This window comes from Falco naumanni, chromosome 5 (assembly GCF_017639655.2).
Source record: "Falco naumanni isolate bFalNau1 chromosome 5, bFalNau1.pat, whole genome shotgun sequence".
In the NCBI taxonomy this organism is placed as follows: Eukaryota; Metazoa; Chordata; class Aves; order Falconiformes; family Falconidae; genus Falco; species Falco naumanni.
This window is the reverse complement of record NC_054058.1, coordinates 6,748,289-6,772,376: the sequence shown is the minus strand read 5'-3', so window position 1 is coordinate 6,772,376 and position 24,088 is coordinate 6,748,289. Positions and strand designations below refer to the sequence as shown.

At 40.1% G+C, this 24,088-nt stretch overlaps 1 protein-coding gene across 1 annotated transcript in view; it reads right to left on the bottom strand.

Moving 5' to 3' along the window:
* The window catches only part of CFAP44 (cilia and flagella associated protein 44), a 47,158-nt gene that overhangs the window by 1,952 nt on the left and 21,118 nt on the right, over nt 1-24,088 (bottom strand). Inside the window, exons 16-34 of the mRNA XM_040594958.1 lie at nt 22,866-23,018; nt 20,793-21,017; nt 20,177-20,319; nt 19,012-19,282; nt 17,010-17,062; nt 16,408-16,570; nt 15,951-16,081; nt 14,789-15,000; nt 14,232-14,397; nt 13,089-13,266; nt 9,289-9,792; nt 7,725-7,928; nt 7,110-7,305; nt 6,043-6,153; nt 4,416-4,546; nt 3,157-3,273; nt 2,035-2,236; nt 1,180-1,340; nt 273-407 (exon numbers count right to left, since the gene is read on the bottom strand). Coding sequence (XP_040450892.1) covers nt 273-407; nt 1,180-1,340; nt 2,035-2,236; nt 3,157-3,273; nt 4,416-4,546; nt 6,043-6,153; nt 7,110-7,305; nt 7,725-7,928; nt 9,289-9,792; nt 13,089-13,266; nt 14,232-14,397; nt 14,789-15,000; nt 15,951-16,081; nt 16,408-16,570; nt 17,010-17,062; nt 19,012-19,282; nt 20,177-20,319; nt 20,793-21,017; nt 22,866-23,018 — 3,456 coding nt within the window. The remainder of the gene's footprint in view (nt 1-272; nt 408-1,179; nt 1,341-2,034; nt 2,237-3,156; nt 3,274-4,415; nt 4,547-6,042; nt 6,154-7,109; nt 7,306-7,724; nt 7,929-9,288; nt 9,793-13,088; nt 13,267-14,231; nt 14,398-14,788; nt 15,001-15,950; nt 16,082-16,407; nt 16,571-17,009; nt 17,063-19,011; nt 19,283-20,176; nt 20,320-20,792; nt 21,018-22,865; nt 23,019-24,088) is intronic.

The window sequence follows — 24,088 nt, the reverse complement described above, 5'->3', positions numbered from 1 at the left end:
ATTAGAAATAAGATGAGTTTGTTTCAATATTAGAAATCAGTGAAGAAAATACAGGGAAGCTAAGGTACTGCCTACCTCAGGATCAGCTCATTCCTCTCCCTTTCTACAAGGCCTGGAGCAGCCATCCAGCCTGTGCCACTAGACAATATTAGCTCGAAGTGCTGACTGCAGAGCAGGATGTGAGACCAGAGAGCCGGTGAGAGCCAGGTGATCCCTTACCCATTTCTGAACACTTCCAAACCTGCACATAGCACAGCAGCTAAGAGGCTTACCAGATCATTCTTTAGTGAATCCAGCTTAGTTTCAAGTTGCTGCTTTTCAAGGCAAAACTGGTTCAGCTGCTGCAGCTTGCTGGTGTTTTCCTTTGTCAGCTTCATTAGCTGCTGCTGCAGGTCTAAGATTCTTTCCTAGAAAGATATAAAAGGTTGAGCTGGGATGAAAGAGGACAAAAAAAGCGAAGTGGGAAAGAAGTGCTAGGCGCAAGTGCCACAGAAGAGAGCTAAACAACAGACTGATCCTGCATACACCACCTGACCCCCTAGTGCCTTTAGCACAATCTGTCATCGTCTTTATTTTTTTAATATTGCAAATGCTTAGGTAGATAAAGCAGTTAGGCAAAAGTGTGGGAAACAGAAAGCCATTAGGTACATAGCACTTCCATATGTGCCCTTCTGTAAGGGCAGCAGAAGAGCGGTGCCTGTTCGCACCACAGTAGCTAAGCCTTGGGCTCCCCGATAGAGACATAAGGTTTTCCGACTGCACAGACTGGCATCCCAGGCATGAGTCAGGGCTCATGAGAGCCCCCTGCTCAAATAGTTTGTCACCAAAGGCAGTGAGAGGAGGCAGCAGGTTCTGTATCCCAGCTGAAAACCAAAGGAAAGCACTCCGGAAGAGCTTCACATAGGGACTGAAGTAGAAGGATGCATTTGAGGAAAGTAAAACAAAAAGATTATCAACTAACTCCATGAGAAAATAGGATGCATGTCAGCAGCTGGAACAGAGGTAGAAATCATTATGGGAAATGGGAGTTGGCCATTATGGCCCAACTATTAACGACAAGTGAAAAAAACCCAAACATGAACATGTTCACGAAAGGTTTTAGTGTAACTATTCAGCCCCAGGGAAACAAAGCCTCAACAGATCATCATAACACATCCCCCTCCTTTTCCTGCTCCTTACCTCCCACTCTTTGAGCTCCTGGGAGTGCACATATTCTTTCTCCATTATTTGCACTTTCAACTCTTCCATGCGTATGTTAACAGAGTGTGCTTGAACTGCTTCAAAATCCACCAGCCGGCCAAACTTCTTCATCATCAGATGATTGCACTTCTCTTCCAGTCCTAGCAGAAGGGGCAGAGCACAAATGGCATTGCTGCCTTTCAGTGGTTAAGGACCTTACCCCCAGCTTTTTGTCTGAGCTCTTTGGTATTTGCTCTGTAATAAATAATTCACACAAAGCCACACAGAGCTAACAACAGAATATTGCTGTTTGTCCTTGCCCATGACCATGTCTGTGTGGTCACTAAGCCACACTCTGAGCCAGTTCTAGTAAGCCACTCCCACACCAAAGGCTATATAGGGCCCCTGCAGGTTTGGTGGTGCTAGACACATTTTTGGGTTTGGTCCTTGGGAACGCGTTTCAAATAGGGCTTGTTTCACTCATGTTACACAGAGGAGGATATTGCCAAAAAAAGTGTATGCTTTAGGGAAAGTACTTTTTTCTGAGCAGTTCTGGTTTACGGCCAGAAACAGCAATCACGTGCCCTAACTTCAAGTGTCTCATCTCAGTCAACTCTCCTTACACTAAGTTCCCAAATTATTTCACACAGCCTAATGACTCTGCAGTGCTGGAGAACTACCAGTACTTCATCAAAGCAGTCCACTTGATCTGCTCGTTCTGTTTTATTTTCTGCAGTAAACAACTGTGACATCTGTGTGAGTGTAAAGACAGACATCTGGTGAGTTACCCCCACGCAGTGAGGGGGACAGAATGAGCATTAGTATGCTGTGCTGTTCAAAGTCTCTGTTACTCACGTCGAATCTCTATCTCCATCTCCTTTTTTTCCCGGACAAGCTGCTTATGTTGCTCCTGGGCCTTCTTATAGATCTCTCTTTGCATTATCTTTTCATTACGTAGGTCCACAATTCTCTTCTGCAGATACTGTAAGGACTGCCTGGTAAATACCAAAGCCTGGGAGAAGTCACCGGGCATCTCCCCATTAACCAAGTACTCCACCTGCGAGAAACAGCCATAAGCAAGGCTGACTTTTATTAAGGGTGCTGGTGATCTCTCTGGATAAGAAATGTGTGAGCATCAGAGAACTAATGAGTGAGGCAATAGTAAGCACAGGCAACTCTCATGTTTTGAGCCAGGGAATCACACTACCATTCAGCAAAGCTCAAAGACTACTTAAAGCTGTGCTGACTGCTTACATATAAAGCTGTTTACCATCCTGTGGCACCTGAAACAAAGGAGGAATAAGGGGCTCCCTGTAAACTGTACTTTGGAATGATCTGGGAGCTGCAGGATTGTGGAGTCAGGCCTCAGACTCTTATGTCTTTATTACCAACCTTTTAATGAACGGTGAAAGAACAAATGGAGAGAGCTGAGCTTGCCTTAGAGGTATATTGGCCAGAACAGACAGAGGCCTCTCTTCTCTCTCTGAGGAAAAGATTCAGCCCAGAGTAAACAACAGTATTGTCTTGAGTTTTCCTCTTCATTTTCTACTTATCATCCCTGCGCTAACAGCTGTGTAGATGAATGCACTGCATCCAGTCCAGCATTATTGAATTGAGCAAAACTCCCACTAGTTTAGTTTGGGGGATTTTTTTGGCTTGGTTTTTTGGAGTGTTTTTTTTCCAGGAGAACATCAGTAGGTATGGACCTGAAGGAAAATCCCATGCCAAATCTATAAAACACTTGAAGATTATGCACGTTTCAGCAATGGGCTGACCCGCCTGTCCTTAACCCTTTTATGTCAGTATAGGAGAAAGAAACAAAAACAATTTAGAAGAAATAGCAGCATGAAGTTCAATTAATACTTCACTCCCAGGACACTGGTGAATCAGGAGCTAAGGGCCTCAAAGAACAGTAACACCATTGTTTAGACGTACATGGCCATTCTGCACCTGCAGACACACAGCATCCTGAATTACCTGATGGAGTTTCAAAGGCACGACTACATATAGCTCATTCAGTCTCTGCTGCTTTTCCCACTGAAAGGTCTCCAGTTCTCTGTCTGCAGTGTCCAGACTGGTTTCCACTACTTTTGCCTGCAGAAAGACAAATTGTGGACAAACAAAAAACCTGTAGTACTCAAATACATAAGGCAGCAAGGTTCTATGTTAGAGTTCCTGATCCAAAAGAGAAAGAAGTAGTTTTTTTTCTACGTACGATGACAGATGAGTTTCAAAGGCAAACACAAGGCTCATCTACATATGCAAGCAAGATTCTACCCTGAATACCTCTGTACACAGGTACACTCGCAAACATCTCCTTTAGTAGAGAAGCCCTGTATGTATCAAGAGACCGCTGCTTGGTTTACTGTCTAAAACACTTCTAGATCTACAGAGCCCACAATACATTTTTTACTGTGTTATGCCTGGAAATGCTTATTGATTCTGCATGAGAAAGAAACAATTCAGACTCAAATGTCAAACCCCAGGGTGAATATGTGGCAGCTGGCACTTAGGAAAGCCTTTAAAAACTAAACAAAAAATGTTGTAAGTTAAGCATATTTGATGGAACATTTTTGAGGCACAATAAAAGCAAGGCTTGCATAATGTTATTTTGGCAGAAGTCTCTCTCTATCCCGGATAACCCTTCAAATTGATATTTTTGAATTAATATAAATCAAATGTCTTGATGAATGCAGGAGCTCAAAAAAGCTAAAAGGAAAACTTGCACCAAGAGAGTTTATTCAGTAATTACTGTGACAAAGAAAAAAAAAAACACCACAAAAAAACCAAAAAAAACTACAATAAAAAGAAATAGATGGAATAATATCATTTTCATGCATTTATGTTAATCTCCGTTTGTGTTAGGATAAGTATTCTTTACTCTCTCCATCCCCACACACATGCACAGAGGACAGGACAGACTACATCAGGTGTTTCATCTGAACCGCGGAATCCAGTTCCTGCTGCCACGTGATGGCTAGGCAGCTGGGACAGAACTGGACCTAAAACCTGAATCCAGCCTCGTAGCAGCTAAGGGCACAGCACCTTGATTGACCCTTTTCAGGAGGACAGATGACGAGCTGCCTCCTGCCTCTGTGCTACCACAGATATCTCTACCCAAACTGAGGCCTCTCAAAGGGTTAGGATTTTGGTTTTAAATCTTAGGCAAAATCACTAGCACAACATTGTCACTGTAACGGAGCCAGCTGATGCTTGCTGAGAAGAAAACACAATACCTTTTTGGCTAAGGCATTATATTTCTTTCTGAGGTTAGCAGCAACTTTCTTCTTCTCTCTTAAAGCTTTCTCAATGTCTAACCGCTTCTGCCGGAGCTGGATGGTGTGTCGGAAGAGTGCCTCATTGCAATCTGAGAAGAAAAGAGTCAAAGAATAGCTTAGTTTCATTATGACTGCACTATAGTTACAGGCTTGAGCTAGTAGCTTCTCCTGCTGTGCAAACTGCCCAGCGTTCCCCATAATAAGATGATGCTCTTGGCTCCCTAGAGCTTTCTCAAACATAAACCACTTTCCTCCATGAGGGGATGAATGTCTTGGACAGATCTTTTTTTCTTTAAGTTCAGTCAAGACAGTTTGTTTCCTGAAGTAAGACTAAATGCATCAAAGCCAGTATTCAAGCCAAGTGCTCAAAAGTCAGCTCTTGTAAGTAACGCAGTCCCAGTAATTAATACATGTAACAGTATAATCTTCAATTATGCCAACACGTAGGGTTTTTTATCCATAGCACCCTTCACTAGAAATGATGAATTTGCTGTAGGGTTCATTTATAGCTCTATCTGTAAACACAGCTGTGGTTCATAGAACCTGTTTCATTTGTTTCATGGTAAGGAAGATCCGTGAATTTCTATCAAACACAGTGATTTCAGTCATACTAATCGAGTGCATAATTATACCCAAATCAGCAGGCATTAAAAAAAAAAAAAAAAGTCCAATAAAGGCAAGGCGAATGACACATGAAGAGACAAATACTAAGAGGCTAATGCAACGTGTAATTTCCCTGTTAAATTAGTAATTTGGACTTTTTTAATAAAAAGTAAAAATCTTCATTTCTTCCCAAAATTTCATTGGAGATGAATGAGGAGTTAATCAAAAATTCCATTTGTGGAAATGATGTTAAAATCCAATTAAAAAAATCTATAATAAGGTAATTTGTTGGTAAGTTCTAACCAAAAGTAAAGCAGTGTTGTTACGTGCTCATTGATGTATCACTCAAAGAAGATATGTCTTTTTTAAAAAAAAAAAAAAAAAGACAACAACATCCTAAACTAAACTCATACAAAAGAAAAGATAGGAGGCGCGGGGAAGTTGCTTGCCTTTGTTGAATGACCTAACGATGAAGATTTTGCACAGTAAAGCTCCCAGCTTTTCAGAGACCCTTAAGAGCGGAGCCCAGCAACAGGCAATTGCTGCATAAATCCACGAGGGGGTAACAAAGACCTTAGTTTACCAGCACGGTAGCATCCCCCCAGCTAGCACAGGCAGCAGGTTTCCACAGAGGGGCTACAGCCTCCCACCAGTTCCACTCCTGAAAGGAGCCTTTTCTCTCCAGAAAACAGCCAGGAAATGGTGAATGGTTCTTTACACGAAATAATTAATTCTTAGTGCTTAGCTAAGTTTTATTTTTACAAAGTTTTTAATTAGGGTACCATATAGTACCAGCGGTTTCATTATCTTCACTGAGATTTCCTGGGGAGAAATGCTGCACTCGGGAGAGGTACACAAGTTCTGGCCCTTAATGACATTAATATGTAGTGAAGAACAAAGTTTTGTGTTTTCTTTTTAAACACACAATGTTGCTGCTAAATCTAAACAAGCTGTCAATGCAAGGAAATGATGGCTTAGGTACTCTTTGGGCAAACAGAGTCATCGAAAACTTCATCTTCAGATCCAGAATTTTCTTCGTCAGTCCTCAAGCTGGACTCTTCAGCGTTCTCCTCTTCATCCTCATCTTCTTCATCTGGAAGAAAAGGACAGTACTGCTGGTTTGCAGAATGCCCATGGACCCGCTGGCTGGGTGTTACGCCAATCTGCTGGTGAACACAATCCCAACAACCCATGAAAGATCATCCTGGTGATATGTGAATCCAGGTACCTTTTGCATTGATCTGATAACTTCACAGAGGTAAAAAATAAGGGAGAGAGATGACCTAGTAATGCCAAAGGCACAGACACAGGTACGTTTTTGGGACTTTGGTAATATTTCCTCTATATGTGCTAGTAGTTTAAACCTTGTGAGTTTACCATTCTGCTACAGAGACTAATCAACCAAGAAAATACAAAGGTACAAAACTGTCACGAAAGCATCACTGTGTCTGTGCTTTTTGCTAATCGTGTCCTACTTGAAATCAAAAGCCACGCCAAAGAGAAAGCACAAGTATTTTAGCTCAGTAAGACTGCCTAGCCTTAACAGTTTAAAACAGAGTCACTAAGATAAATTAAATCCTTTCATAATATGTTTAGTCCTGTGACTAATAGATGATTGCAGATTAGGTCTATGACCTCTCATTAGTCAATGGACAGATTAAAGAAGACTGTCATGAACGTGGCAGACTAATCACTTACCCATAGGTCCCATTGGTACAGCATGGAAAGTACCTATTTAAAACTTTGCCTCTTCCTCATACCAATTACCAGTGCTCAATATTGATTTACAGGAAGTAAATTGCAGGAACTGTCATCAGACCAAACGTAGTCAGTTAGAGGCTGAATTACATCATTGTTATCAATCAAGACGGCTGCCACGGAACATGGATCAGGACATAAACAAACCTAGGTAGGTCTGATCTATGGTTTTCTGAACGGAGTTCAGTGTTGCATGTATTCAGGGCTCCAGCTAGATTTGAGAGATGTTTACTTGACCACATGGAAGCCCGTGTAACAAATCCATAAAACAAGAAGAACAGCATCTCCAACCTGCTTCTCTTTCTACTTCTTTTTTTTCCACCCAGTTGATTTTCTTCTTCAGAACCTTGGTCAGAAAATGGGAGAACTCATTGTTTTCTCCAAGGGATGCTTGGAAGTTGGCATAAAGGGCTTTCTCACATTCCTGAAGCTTTACAATCTCATCCTTTCTATCCTCCATCTGTGCAAGGTAGCTGTTCAATTTTGACTAAACAAACAAAAAAACCCCTACTTCAGTTAAAAGGTACAACCCATGTGTGTAGGATATATAAAGTACATACAGGATCTGTGAAATGCAAAACTTGTCTTTCTCTCTTTAAACTTATGTTTCAATCAAGCATAACCTGGAAGTTCTTAAATTTAAGTATATCATTTGTCACTATTCCACATCATGAAGTACCTATTAAAATACAACTGTCAAGATGACAAAAATATTAACAATTGGAATTTAAAAGTGACCATCCCAGGCTGATTATCAAGAAATTCTTGTTTTTTAAAATTTAGCACTAGACACTGGATCGGTGCTAATATGAAGCAAAAAAATGCCACTATTTACTTAACAGTTTGCTTTTGTTTCAAGCCCTGCATTAGTGATACTGTTAAAGCAGAGACACGTGGTGTACTTACTTGCATGGCCTCCTGCTCGCTGATGAGGGCACTAACACGCCCCTGGAGAAGGTTCTCCTGTTTCTCAAGGTTCTTCAGGATAAGCAGCTCTTCATACCACGTCATGTAGCGCAGGTCAGCGCTTTTCATCTGGACATCCAGCTTCAGTTTCTTGTGCCGTAGAAAGCAAAGTTCGGCATCAAAGTTGATCACCAGTGCGTTGATCTGGAGCATATGAGAGAGTCAAGTGAGGAACAGGGAAAGCATTAGGAGTGGAGCTAAACATGTAAAGCTAGAGAAAAGAAAAAATCTCTCTGCTAAATCAACAACTCGCCCATGGTATTTGTTATGAATTACTGAAGCCCTTAGAAAGACAAAGTTAACCCCAAATGTGCCTTCATTCTCAGCACAATAGTAGAAGAATCACCAGCGCTTCAAAGGAATGTCTCACTGCATCCCACTCTACCCCCGAAGTATTTTACTCTTCAGGGAACGTTTTGCAGTAACCTGAAGTAGTTAATTTAACAATCCCAGATGTAGCAACAACGTCTTCTGCCTTGACAGACCTCTTTCAGAATACCTGCCAGCTCTTCCCTTAGACATTTACAGTTAAATCAGCACTAGCAGCTGCCAGCACTAACTGATACATATGTGATGGTCACAGCAGCACTCAGATATTCTTTCAAAACCTTCACACAGGAACACAAGGGTGTTTGTGTTGGGGTAGACCAAAGAGTCAATGGCCAACAGCAGAAGTTAGAGAAAAGACAGCAAGAAACAGAGCAAACAAGTGAACAGTGGAACATGTCTGGCACGCTCCTCTCTGTACCCGCCTGAATTCTGACTCAGGGGCATCCTGAGCTTGAAGGAGTATGTTTGTGTTCTACGCCTCTGAATGGATTTTTCTTCCAGATTTTATGAAATGGTAGCTTCCCCCACATCCTAACGCTGAGTTCCAAAGGTTAGTTATTGTTGGATAGGAAAACTACTTCTGTTCGCGTGTTTAAAGCTTTCTACATAACCATTTCATCTGATATCTCTTCTTCTTTTAAGAGGTGATTCCCACGTTCCTTTTCTATGCTATTCATAATGTTATCACCTCTACTACAACCCTGTCGGTTGCCCCTTTTCCAGGCCAAAGACGCTTTATCCATTTAGATGTGCCTTTTAAAGAAGCTTTTCCATGACTAAGCATTTTGTGTACCTCTTCTAATTCTACAATATAATTTTTAAGACTAAAGAGTTAGGACTACAATTATTTAAGAGCTGAGAACATAATGAAATCTACAAAGTTGTAGTGATGCTCCTTTTTTCCCCTTTTCGTCACTTTTCAAGTAATTTCTAACATTTTACTTGTCTTTTTTGACCACTAAGCTCATAGTTTCATAGAACAATCAATAAGAAATACAAGATCTGTTTTTCAAGTGATAATAGTCAGTCACAGTTAGGGGTGTATGCTGATCCCTTCAGATCAGCACTTTGGAAAGGGAAGAGTAGCTGCAATCCTGAGATGGAAGGGGTTTTGGTTTTATTTCTGGTGCAGTATGATTGCTCAACCTGACAAAAATAACTTTTGATTTCCTACCTTTTTAATCAAGGTCTCCTGCAAGTATAGATTTTTTATTTTCTCTCTCTTTAAAATTTCAAGTTCCATTTCTGTTGGCTCTGCCTTCTCAATCTCAAAAACGTTTTGCAGCTCTGTGACCACGGATGATACTGTTTTCATCGGTTGTGCAGCTGCAGCCAGTGCCATAGGGTCAATCTTTTTAATGGAAGGAGCTCGAAGACACTCATGCCTAAATGCATGAGCTGAGGGAGACCTTTCCAGTTCTTGCTGGAGCTTTGCCTTGGCCTCCTGCTCTTCTTTAAACTTCAGGAGAATGTCACTGTCATACTCAAGTTTTTTTTCAGGAACCTCATCTGGGTGTAACTGAGGTATCAGGGGAAGAGGGAGACATTCTGATGAATCCAAGGCTGCCTGTATGGATTTCAATTCTTGCACTAAACACTTGATTTCATCAATAATAGAAACCTTGAGATCCCGCAAAGACATGATCTCTTTGTTCATATTCACTTTCCTCTTATGGATCTGCAAAGGAAAAAAAAAATGTTAGTAGGATTCCCCAGGAACACTTACAGAATACGTAGCCTTCCCCAACACAAGTAATGGTTAAGAGGCATGTCATACTGACTTTCTTTCTTTCCATACTAGCTTTCTTTTCTGTACCATCTCCACACATTAACATTTTTAAACAGCTGTCTTTCAGTCTGTGGTTTTAAAATCTTAGGAACCACCTCTCTCTCTCTCCTTCACAGAAAATAGCAAAGGTGTAAGAAAGGAAACGAAGCTTCCTCATTTTCCCTCAGTTCCTGACTTGGCTGTGAGTTTCTTGACATGAGATGTTGAAGCCGTGCAGAAAGCAGACAGAGGCTGTGAAAAGAAGCTGTGGGTTTTAAAGGATTAATCATTTGGGTTGTCTCTCATTAAATACAAAGAGTATCTCAGCTTTGATAGATGGCCCTCTTTGCAGGCATACAGTACAAATAATATATTAAGAAAAAGAAAATTTCTTCTAATATTTTGTAAAGTAAGCTTCCATCCCCAAGACAAAAGAAACATACCTGAAAGGACCTTTTCTGTACATACTACCAAATGCACAGGTGTACAGAAATCTAGACTTCTTTGACATAGTCACTGAAACAAAGCCATTATCTCAAATAACCTCAAAGATACTGAAACAGTCCTCCATAAATGTAGGTTCTGGAAGGCAAATAAGATTCTTGTCTTTTATATGTGATGGTGAAGCTGATACAGCTATTGCAGGTGATAGAAGTGGAATAAATTTCTGAATTTTCAAAGTATAGTAGATAGCAATATTAAAAGCAAGAAGGTAACAATCTGTCAGGTGCTTTTGGATTTCATACAAGCCACTAGATGTCCAAAACAAATTCTCTTCAGGCCTTCCAGCAATCCAGAGTCCCAAAGTCAACTCAGAAAACTTTAGCATCAGCTGAATATTATTTCTCAAACTCAAGATGAAGATCCACTAATCTGAAAAGTGACACTTATATCAGATGTAAATGTCAGGTAGTAAGTAAACAGGCAAGTGCAGCAAAACCTATTTGTAACAACCTGTTTGCATCTTGCTTGGCCTGTAGGCAGACCTCAGTAATAATTCTATATTCAGAAATCAGTAATAATTCTGTTCAACATCATTAATTATCTAGATGATGGGGCAAAGAGTACCCTCAGCAAGTCTGCCTACAATGTAAAACTGGGAGGAGTGGCTACACCAGAGGGCTGTGCTGCCATCCAGAGGGGCAGGCTGGGGAGGTGGGCTGACAGAAACCTCAAAGTTCAACAAGTGGAGGTGCCAAGTCCTGCATCTGGGGAGGAACAACCCCATGCACTGGTACACACTGGGGGCTGACCAGCTGGAAAGCAATTTTGCAGAAAAAAAGCGTGGGTCTTGGTGACCACCAAGTGGACCATGAGCCAGCAGCGTGCCCTTGTGGCAAAGAGAGCTAACATTATGCTGGACTGCGGTAGGGAGAGTGTTACCACAGGTCGCGAGAGGTGACCCCTCCTCAGCAGTGGCAAGGTCACATCTGGAGTGCTGTGTCCAGTTCTGGGCTCCCCAGTATAAGAGAGAGATGGTGCTACTGGAGACAGTCCAGTGAAGGGCCGCTAAGATGATTAGGGGACTGGAGCATCTTTCATGTGAGGAAAGGCTAAGAGAGCTGGCACTGTTCCTGTTCAGCCTGGAGACGAGAAGGCTCGGTGTGGGGCAGAGGGGATCTCAACAATGTATATAAATACCTGAAGGGAAGAGTGCAAAGAAGATGGAGCCAGGAGCTTTTCAGTGGCCCCCAGTGTCTAGCAAGAGGAGATGAGTGCAAACTGAAACACAAGAGGTTCCCTCTGAACATCAGGAAACACTTTTTTTACTGTGAGGGTGACTGAGCACTGGCACAGATTGCCCAGTGATGTTGTGGGGTCTCCCTCCTTGCAGTAATTAAAAAGCCATGTGGACATGGGCATGGGCAACCTGCTCTAGATAGCCCTGCCTGGGCAGAGGGTTTGGACTGAGTTACCACCAGAAGCGTCTTCCAACTTCAATCGTTCTGTGTCTGTGATAAGGAGACACTGTATTAATTTACTTTTTTCACATGAAATAAAAAAGGAATGTGATCTAACACTAATATATTTGGCACATATATATCATTTATTTGGCTCTCATCTTCCTAAAAGAAAACAACCCTATACACCAGCCACCTGAAGTAACTGGAATTGTTCATCTGTATAAACCAGGAATTTACAACAAGAACCATTCCCTTTGTATTGGCTTGCTCTACTGAATTAGGTTAATCACTGGGTATCTGATAACATCAGCACTACAGTGAAGTACTGGAGGCCAAGCATGAGATGAAAATGATCCAACAAATCCTCTGAGACTGTAGCATTGCTTCCGTAATGTTTAGACCTCACTATCAAAGCAACCCAGCCCAGAGGGTGCCCGAGATTAGGCAACTGGTTCATGAGGATAAGACTGGAGAAGATTCAGGGCCACCGAGAACACAAATTACACTTTACCAGACAAAGACAAACCATGCAGTGAAGACACTCCTCTGTCAGTAAGCAGGGCAAGAAATAAGCATTCCTACCAAAAAGCAACTAGACATTTCCAAGTTCAATAGACATATTTCTTCATTGTTCTTTTAGCTAAAGAAATTTGTCACTCTGTTTTACTCCAGCAATAAAATTAAAAACAGTTCCTATGAGAAGAAAGATGGGGGGGTGGGGGTGGGGGTGGGGAAAGTCACAAGGAAAGCAACAAAGACATTACACAACATTTTAGCTTCATGTGTCTTTGTGGTTAAAGACATGCGGATGCTGTAGAAGTCCTACCACAGAAAGGTGGCTCCCAAAGACCTGGTTTCTCAGGAAGATTCCAGTGCTTAGATTTTAAATCACCCAGAAGAGTGATTGCCAAAGTCCAAGTATAGAAAGGCCACACTAGATACACGTCTTTGCTCACATCCCTTTTTTGTAAAAAAAAAAACTTTACTAGATGATAAGAATTTTTAAAGAATTCAGAAAGACTTATGTTCCTGCTGAAGTACAAGAGAAGGTAAATTCTCATTTTAAAAGAGCCAGCTGAGAGTTATCCTAGATTGATTCAGGTTTGAGTTTGGTGAAGCACTACCAGTTCACAAGAGAAAAGCTGATCTGTAACTAAATCTGACTCAATACAGTCTTGTCCTTTAAGGCCTCTCCCCACATCCACTTCGATTTCCTTTCAAAAAATTTCTTCAGTGACTAATACATTATCATCCCTCCTCAAAAAGGGAGAAATATACACACCAATAAATCAGTTTACATACCAACACTTCCAGGGATTTGAGCTGCATCACCTTCTTCTCAGTGTTCATAAGCCTGTGTTCAGGGACTCTGTAGTTAGTGGCAGTCTTCAGCATATAACATCCCATATTTTCCTGTGCTTCTTTGATATCCTCAACATCTTTGGGATTCTCATAGTCACCACTAGGTTTGCTCTTGTATCTGGTAGGTACAAAACAAAGCTGAACTTTTAAGACAGAAAACATACAGATGAACAAACAGGGTAATTTCATACCTTCTGATTTACTCAGGAAGGCTTGGGAGGTGAGCTAGGGATCAAAAATCACACACCTCTTTCAGAAAAGAACGGTTACTTTGGGAAGAACATCACTGCACATTTGAATGAAAACCTCAGATCATTTTTTTTGCCCCCAAGAACTCTTATGGCATAGCTCTGCCATGGGACAGGTTAAACCTTTACACTCGGACCAAGTTCTGGGGTTAGGGAGTACACGCTGCGCTCAATCTCAGGGAGCTGCGTGTCAACACTCCACCAGCCCATAGCACAGAATACCTGATCCTACTTTATATCGTTAAACACTTAATAACCTTCTCAAAAAAATGAAGAATAACCTTGTATTCTGACTCTACATTGGTCCCATTGCCTGTCATTCATCTCCTAATGAAGATATTCTGTACTTCCATGAGCATTGGAGATGTCTTGTCCCCCTCTCTTGCCTCTCAAAATAAAGGCCAGCATGGAGCGTGAAGGTATGTCACCAACACTCATATAACGGCCATGATGTTAGCACCACTGACCCAACCCAGCTGTTACAGCATCTGCTCTGTGTGGTGCAGGCAGGGTTAACAGAGCTGACTGCAATGGTCTAGGTGTCCCTTAGTCATGATTGATTTAGACACCTTTTTACTCCCTATCCGAAGATGCAGCTACCTAGGTGAATTCAAGTTTTTTATTGTTTTAGAATAACCATAGAAACTAACTGAAAGATTTTATTGCTCTCTTGAGACTCAGAGATACATGAAAACTCATCTATTTTAATTACAACCATTAGGAATATAAAAAACTAGGCAGAGAGATTATAGTGCCATACGACAGCTAAACAGCATTACTTGACCTCAGACAAGAAGCAGAACTTAAAGGGCATAGAGTCCAGTTCAAGACTCACAATTCATCCCATTCTGCCTTCCTCTTCATGATCTTAGCTTTCATCGTGTCAGATTTCTCAACAATTTTTCTGATTTGCTCATGTTTCCTTTCTATATAATGTGTCGTTGGCTTTCGGACCTCTGACGTTTTCAGCTTTTCAGCTTCACCCTCAAAAATTCCAGTATCTAGACCAAAAAACAATAATGAAGCTGTAAACACCATGCAGCACAATGTAGTCCCAACTCTTGTAGAGCTAGTGTCAATCAGTGGAGTTCCACTGTAGTGGATATTCTGAACTTATTCAGGTTCCCTGACTTGACTTTTAGCCACATTCTACCCATGGAGTTGACAGACAAATGCTGACATTAACCTAAACATGGAAAACTATGTTTTACTATGTATGTAACATAGTAACATGTGTTACTATGTACATAGATACTGAAAAAACATACCACAGTTATATGTATTTACCTGTGTACCTAAAGAAATTATAATTCTTTTAGCTTTGAGTCAGGAAAACAAACTTTGAGTCAGGAAAGACAGAAATCATATCGCTAATAAGATTTAAATGGTCACCATTAGCCCTGTGCGTATGCCTTGTCTCGGGTGTGACAATCTCCCTATTTTCTGCTTGTTTCCATGTTTGTTCAAGTACTGTCCTCTTCCATGATGGACGTTCCTTATCTTGGTAGCATTCCTCAGACATTGCTGGAAGTCTGTAGGTGGAAATCTGATGATTGCTTTGAATAGCGTGAACAACAGTGTCAAACGCCAATGAATCCCGAAACCTGAAAAGCCAAATTAGACAAAACTACCAGATGTCAGTAGACACAACCTACCATTTTGCCTTAACCAAAAGGACATGAATAAAGTAGTTCACTTATTGCACATACAACCATTACATGTAAATTCACAAGTCAGCATCAGATACCATCATGCTATTACTTACTATCTATTGACTTCTATCCAAGCTAGCAATAGACATGCTCAAAAATAAACATATTAAGACCTCTCCCAATATTGAAACTTACATCAGGTTCTTCATGATGATATTTTTCATCTTCCATTAAGGACTGATCAAAACGTGCTCATTCAAGTCTTTTTCCCAGTCACACACTCTGTATGCCTACGGTGTTCTTGTTACCATGTATTATTTCTATTGTGTCTTTATTTTTAGGAATTCATCTTTTGCTGTATACTTAGATTTCAGAAAAACAACCAAAAAAGCACCTCACACTTTAACTTGCATTTTTGAGGAAGTTCATTTCATAACTTCAAACTGTAGAGGGTACATTGTGTTAGCAATGACACTAAAATACCTGACAGACATGTAACGTGCCTGAAAAACAGGGTTCCTTTTACAGGTTGTTCTTCAAAGTTTCAGTATGAGATCTTGGCTCTTACTAAACTTACTGGAAAAAAACCAAGCAAACCTAGCCTCAAAAAAACCCACTCCAGTTTTCTTTAAAAAGACATGAATCAGAACAAAGCTACTTCCTTAATTTGAATATCCGAGTTTTACCAAACATTCAAAAGTAGTAATTACACCCAAATGTTAATATATAATCTTGCATATGTTCCAAGTGAAATAAGAACAGAATCATAACAGAATAGAAGACGTATTGATTATATGAGGGGGGGGGGAATCACATCATTTTTCCCTGTGGCAGGTACAACTTTGTAAATTATAAGCCCCATGCAAGGTCAGAGGGCTAAGTGGAAGAAAAGTGGTACTTACTGATTTCGTAGTTTCTGCAGTCCAATCAAGTGTTTCTCATGCTCCCAAGCCAGCTCCTTTTGCACTAACTGGATTCTCTGTGCTGTCTGCCTATTTAGCTCCTCAGAGAACCTAGGGTCCATCTCAAACTGCTGCAGAAAGGCAGAAAGACAGAAAAAACAGCATCACATTATATATTTTGGTAATAAATATTTTTGCCCAGGTGCCAGAGTTCCATGCACTTCAACATAATCCTTTATTTCAGGAGTTGTTCAGATTCCTACAGAGAACCATGTTTTTCCCACATGCTTCTTAAATATCACAAATCATCAGCTGTGATTCAGAAGTCCCAGCAAATTATATATTCATAGAACTACCTTAATCCATAGGGTTGGACATCTTTGGCCCCAACACATCAGGTAACACATTTTAGAAGATGCCTCTAAAGGTAAATGACCCTTATAAAAACCAGACGTACCTCTCTGTGCAGCTGCATGTGCTTGGGCAACTCCTGATTCTTTTGAAGAAGGAAAAGAAACTCATGCCTCAGTGCTATTAACTCTTCTCTTTTCTTGTGTTTTTTCTCTTCAGCTTCCTTCATTATTCGTTCGTAGTCCTTTTTCTGCTTGACTTCCTCAATGCTGAAAATGCATGAAAAAAGTAAACTGTTATCTCAACAGAAGAGAGGAAAGATTACAGTTTATGTAACCTTTTAGGTTTCCTTGATAGCCTTAAACTCCCAGTAAACTCAATGGCTCGTAAGGTAACTTAGAAAGGAATCATGTTCCTGTATATTTATTTGTACAGTCCTAATGTCATGGGGCTCTGACCTTGATCATGTGTTGTCTCTGTAGTCTGAAGTTAAGTAAGTCTCAGAATACCATATTTGAGTTACTGCCACAGAAAATTAGATTAAATGGAGGGAAAGGCTGAAAAACCTTTCTGCATAGCAAGGAAATTACCCAAACACAGGGTGATCAACTTCTCCCTCCTGTTAGGAGGCAAAAAGAAATACATGGTCTGAAGAACAAGCTACCAACACTTGAAAATCTCTTTCATCATTATCCAAGCATCTCTTACTTGTAGGCGTTAGGATCCTCAATGTCTTCAGTAGCCTTCTTCTCAAGATCACTCTGGAATAAAAATGTTACCTTGCGTTTAAACAAGCAATAATAATTTCAAAAGAGAATAAAGCTTTTACAAACATTAAGACAGATCTCCCATTGCCTTTCACAAAACCAAAAGAAACCTTCATGATCAGTATTGCTAAAGGGGCCTTAAATGTTAGGTTTTAATGTTTCAAGAAGAAAAAGCAATGAAGTTGGTTTATGTGTAAAAGAACTACCAGAGCACAGGTCTTAGGGACAGAGGACACAATCCTATATCCTCCCCACCAACGCTAACCATAATAGTGTTGCTTGTCCTAACTTCACTCTGTCCCATAACATTTCTGGTTCTCTACCCACCAAACCCAATTCTCTTGTCAAGAGACAACATATCCTGGGCTGATTCCAAGTTACATGTGTAATTAATCTGGTTTGCTTCTGCTGACTACGTAATGGGTTCACAATTATTAGCTGTGAAGAATGACAGATGGATGGACACTGCAGTCGCACAAGCCTCATTTCCCTAGGCAATCATGTGCAAAAAAAAAAAAAAAAAAAAAAAAAAGAGGGGGGTCTCTCACCCTACAGTGAATACAGTCATACTAAATTGATCTGTAATTTAACTCAATTAGCTTCAGCAGATTTGTATTTGATTCTCTAAGAATCTCATTAAGTTTAATGAAGATGGAATATTTAAAATCTTCCACATGACTTAAAACTAGAATACTTAATGAAGATATACTTTGATAAGGGAAAAACTCTATTACGATGGTCATTAAGCAATGTTGCTAGCCTGAACAATAGAAATTAACCATAAAGATCTTTATATAGAGCTACTTACATACTCAAAATGATAGAACTGTATATATGCTTTATAATTGTATATTAATCACTACTTGTAATAGTGGAGCTAGCAAGGCTCTGGTATCACAGGTTCCAATTACTCAGTTTAAGAAGATAATTTTGGGTCTATTCGCAGTGCTATATATGCTTGTGATACTGGTAAAGAATTCCAACTAGTCAAGAACAATTTAACTAAATGACCAAAATCACAAATTCCTCTCAGTCTCCCTCATCAAGCATGTTTCAAAATGTAGTTACCAGCTAACATTAAAAATAATTGAAAGTTGAATATTTTTTTTTATGTTGAGCTTTCAAGACTTTTAAACTGTACTGAATGCATACCTGCTCAAAACCCCCTTGTGCATGATAGCACTTCTTTACTCAACAGGTCTCGCTGCTTCTTGCAGGTTATATTTGTTTAATTCAGGTGCTCAAGATTTTTAAAAAAATTCTATAAAGTCTGAATGTTTTCAGTAGGGAACCTGACACCTCTATCTTCTTCTGTATTATCAGTAGAACTGTTACTGAATGTTGTCTGTTCAAACGTGCTACAGGTGATGAGCTCTACAGTGATTACAGGACATCTGTAAAATCATTACTGCTAATGCTACCCAAACGTGAAACAGCAACAGGATCAGCATCACGCTGTGCTATGTTGCAAATTCAAAAAAATCCAACTTGTGAATTGTATATGAATGGTACTAGATGCACCGAGAAACTCACATTTCATATTCTCTAACATTATTTCTAGTATGCCCATCTAGAGCAGAATCATACTTTACTGGAATTAAATCCAAGACAGGTTTAAGTATGACAAATTTTCGTGGTTCTTTCATTCTAGGAATGTACACGACTACACCTTTGAGTGGGAAAAGACTTGCAGAATAATACATATGAACAGCATATTCTATGTTTATTTGGAGAAATACACAAAACAGCGAGAAGGAACAATGCAGTCATAGTGTCTGTTCATTAGGGAAATGTTTTGCAAGAGCCATTCTTCCAAATTTTTTAGAAAACTTCAGCTTTTGCTATGAAAGATGTATGATGCAAATAGTTGAACTGCATTTTGCCCATCTGCAGTAGTTTCACAGTAAATAGGCCAAATTCAGCGGAAGACTGTAGTGACTTACCCTAGGAGAAGGGATTTTGGCTTTTAGCTCTTTGTGAACATCCTCTGGAGACAAGATGTTGAAAGCAAAAATGTTTCCATCTCCACCACAGGTAATCAGAAACCTATCGTCATGACTAGAACAGATCCCCCGGATCTGGCCATAATCATTGTCATGTACATTGAGGCACCAGTATTCCTTCAGGGTATTCACTGAGAGGTCTTTATCCTGAAGAGGATAAACCCGCAATGCGCCATTCTGCATCCCACAGAACATCAGTAATCTGCTGGGACTGTCAAATAAGCAAGGAGAAACAGTAAGAGTCAGCAACTTGCAACAACTCAGGCCACAACTTAAAACATGATACTTGAAAAGAGCTAATAGGCTTAATAAATGTAGCTTTCCCAAGTCTGTAAGCTGGAAGCAAAGTATTTGGACCATTTAAACTATATGTGATACTGCTACAAAATGCTTTTCAGCGAACTGGCTGCTCAGCAATGTTCCAGCACCTGCTGGGCATCATGGAACTGGTCTCAGTCCTGAATTGGGAAGGGTAGCAGACACCAAGTTCTAAGCTAGAAAAGCAAGTTTCCCCTCCCTTTTCTCCATCTAGTACAGATGGTGCTGAATGCAGTAGATTAAGGGCTGAACTAAATCTGCCTCTTTAGATGCAGAACGTGCCTAGCCTTACAGGCAACCTAATACTGGGAGTCTGAAAATAGTTCACCATTTTCATTCATACAGTTCAAAAAAAATGTCCTGAGAAGCCTGTATTCTTTGCACAAGGAGGGAGGGCCATGTTCTCCTCAAGGGCTGTGTCTTCCTTGCTAACTATGAAAAAGAAATGCTGCTCTGGTGATCCAAATTTGCAGAGACTTCTAATGGTTCTCCTGGAATTCTAAAATCGAGGATGTTTGAGTCTTAATCAGTCTTTAAATAGAAACCAGACATTTTCATCTTTGAAGGGCTTTTTAAACTATTCTGTCAGACACAGTGCCAATTGTGTCCATTAGGAATTTTAGGTGAAACTCAGTGCCAGGAAAACCAGAGTTCCTGCATACTAGAGTTGAGTCACAATTAAAAAAGGGCAAAGCAGTGTACCCTCCTCCCTTACAAGTTTTTTTTCTTGGATGTCAATTTCATCAAGCTTTATCACAAAGCTATCTGCTACACTACAGTGTTTTACCAGAAGGAGATTTGGTGGATGGGATTGTCGTCAGTGTCCTCAATAGGAATCACCTCAAAGGGTTCATCTTTCCTGTTTTCAGGGTCTTCTTGGAGATCATGTGAGAACTCACAATGATAGAGGAACCCTGAGTCATACCCACCCTGAAGAAGAGAAGGAACATAAAATGGTGACAAAAGAATACTGAAGCAGCTGACCAGGTACATGCAGTTTTCAGAATTCTTCCTTTCTTAAGATCTACAATAGGTTAGAAAATGTTACTTCCAAACATCTAGATATTCTATTTACCCAAAGAGAAAAATCTGTCATAATTACTGGCATTACAAGCCATCCTACCAATGTGTTAGGATTCTACCTTCTGCTTGTGAGGGAACAGGTTAGTATTTGTGCCCATTCAGGCATCACCAAGAAGCATACCTATTGGAAATTTCCTGAACAATGTGAATTGGAGTGACACTACTTAATCACAAAGATCCCTGAAGCTATCAAGTATGAAGGGAATTCCATGTCCTAGAGATGACAGGTTTCAAATAATCAATTTTCCAAGCCACCCAGATGTGAAGGGAAAGTTGTCACATCTTGTACTCCCATCAACATGAAATAAAAATCGATTTACCAAGGAAAGCAGAAATTTTCCTGGTGCTGAATAAAACCCACAGAGGATGGGACTGGGCTCCTCCGGTATGTAGAGAGGTGGCAATGGCTCTTCTTCTTCAGGTTCCTCTTCAGGTTCTTCTTCTTTTACCTCCTTTCCCATCTCTTGTTGCTGCTTTATCCATTCAAGTTTTGCTTTCTCCTTCTCCTGCTTTTTTTTCTCTCTCAGTGCGATCTCCTCTTCCAGCTATCACAAGAAGCAGAGAAACACAGAGACATGAAACCAAGGCATTCCATCCATTACTCCCTGAAGGAGTCTCAAATGAAATCCAAGGTGGTCCTGGCATTATATATACAGAATATCTAGAGAAATCTATTTTTCCATCAACTGTCAACCAGACTCCATGGAAGTCTCCAGTGGAAAGCCCCCGTTTCCCTCCTCCAAAGTATTTTAGCTCATCGTCCTTTGAGACAGAAACTATTCTGCATGAAAAGCAGGCTTTAGCATTTCCTCAGAGAGATTACTGCCAATATTAACCACTATTACCATAGTATTTCTGCAGAACTCGTAAGCCCTGTGCCCTGCCTGCCCAGGAGAAAGAAAAGCACTGCAAAGTTGAACTCAAGTTCCCAAGTTCTACTGCATCATTGATGTAGAGTAAAAGGGAGAAGCTGTAATGGACTTTAATTCTCCTAAACGATGAAGGGGAGACATTTGCAGATTTAGAAAACCTTTAAAAACCCTTTTCCATGCAAGTCTACCTTAGCATAACCAAATATCAAACATTCTCTAAAACAGAATCTTCTTTAAAAGGATATTAGATAGCAAATCATAGAGAAAGATCTGGAAAGGATCTCAAAAGAGCATTCTTTTGCCTGAAAGCAGAATTGGCTAAAGCTTAAATATTATCAGTTGACGTTTGCCTGATCTACCTTTTAAAAATCTCCTGCTATGGGGACTCTACAGTCTATGTAAACTATTTTAGTGCTTCACCACCCTTACTGTTAGAAATCTTGCCTTACATCTAACCTAAAACATCCTTGTTGCAACTTATTAATTACTGATGTACTCCTAGAGGAAAAAGAGAGCAATTAATATTCTTTCTCTTTGCAGAAAACTTTTCTGTTTTTAAAGATTTATAGTGTCTCCCAACAATATTCTTCTCTTTTGAGTAAAAAAACAAAACCACCCCAACAAAAGTCCACACACATTCTTTCAGTCTTTCCTTACATATGTATGATAGCTTTGTGATGTTTCTTGTGGTTCTTCCTGTCAGAAAACCACCGAGAAATTTTTCGCCTGAAAGCTGACTTCCTTCCAGTTGTCACAAGAAATGAAGCTTTGCCTGACATTCGGTAACGCACCACTCAGAAGACAGGAGAGTTAACAGAGAAAGCAGAGAAATCACAGGTTAAGAACAGAACCAGAGAGGCTGTTGGACTGTGTTGGATCGAACATGGGACTGAGAGCCTGCTCACTGGAGTTCTGCTCCTGAGCCTAACATCAGCTTGCTTTTTAATTTCACAAAATTAAGTACAGCTGGGAGTTAGCACAAGTCTTTTCCTTTGGCCCTGCTTATCTTCTAAAATGCTAGTTGTCATTCAGAAATTAAAAAACCACACCTTTAAAGTTATTATAGTATTTTAAAAAAATTAAAAATATATATAATTGTTGGGGAGAAAAAAAAAAAGGCGTTTCATGTTTGCCTCAAAGTGACCACATGGGTGTTTTATGACTGTTCAAAGGAATTTCCTACAGGGCTAACATCAACCACAAGAAACACACTCTGTGAAAATTAGCGAAATGAAAATATTCTGAGAACTAATGCACTACACTAGCTTTCCCTTTCACAAATGCTATCTTCTGATTATAATCAAAATAGACAACATGCTTTCAGTGTGATTTGAATAAACAAACAACAACTTGCAATTTCAGACGTTGAAACTCAGCCACAAATGGACTCTACCTGGCCTACACCTTCAAGAAACTTAGCAAACATCCTGTGATGCAATACAGGGACTAGAAACCTTTTTGTGTACTTTGTCCTCTGGCACAATGTAAAGCATGAAATTCTGCTACAGGGGAGTTCTTTACCTTGATTCGGGATTTAACACTACAAAAATGGAAGTACTGCGTCGGCAGGTTTTTTATTTGGTAGGTGGACGCTGTATCCTGTTCCTCAGGAGAAGGGGCAGGAACCTGGAGAACAAAGCCATTCTCACAAAGGATAAGCAGCGTCCTTTTCACCTAGACAAAAACACAAAAAAATACAACTATAGGGCAGACGTATACATGGAATTTTGAGAAATGGGAGAAGGTTAGTCAGAAGATGCATAGGCACAAAACCAAGCTCCAGCCAGGAGGCATTAACTCTAACTCTGCTCTTATTTAAATGGGCATCAGAAATCAGTGAGCTTCTTTTATGCTGTGTATGTTAGGCAAAGCTAAGGAACTGAAGAATTCCTTGCCGTATAGAAAACGGCTATCACTCTGAACTGCCTAGCTTGGAAGCAGCATGATGAAATTTGGGGAGTTTGGTTAAATTAAAGAATGGTTCTGACCCAAGAGTTAGGAGCTGAGGTTTTGGTTTGATAATTGTTTGAAAGTTCATATGTTTCTGCACTAATATATCCCTTGTATCTCCATGACTGGGCTCAGAATCTTGCCAAATGCTTTTTAGCTTTGAGTGAGTCTGTTCTTTGCTGGTACCTGCCAGGCCCTTTAAAATGCAATGTTAGGAAGAATAGGTGAGGTGTGGGTAGTAATTATTTATTGTTCTGAGATTTTAAAAGGCAAATCTGTATTAGTTTCAATTTTCATAAACTATCTGAAGAATCGAAAGAGGGTTATTTTACCTGACCTGTCACTAAAAACATGCAAAGGGGGTATATTTGAGTTGTGATGGAAACCTTAACTACGAATTATACGGTTCTTGTGTCTATAAAATCTCAGCCTTACAAATGCATTAACTAAGTGTACAGTATTTAATCACCAAGGTGCTTCTTTTTAAAGAGAAAAAAAAAAAGTAGCATAACACTCAGATGTTTGTACTATGTTTAGTAAGTGTTCACATCTAGCAGTGGAGACCTGATACTGGTAGACAAAATTACTCAGGCAGAATCTAACGTATCAAAGACATGCAGAGTGCTTTTTAGTAAGTAGGAGTACCTTGCCCTCAAGGAAAGGACTCAAAATGCAACTGTCAGATCAAGATCTGTCATTTCTGCAGTAAGTTAGAGTTCATACCAGCAAGAGTCCTTTTGCCAGCAGAGTTCTTATCAGTTCCCATGAACAAGCAATAGCAGCTACACTTTGCC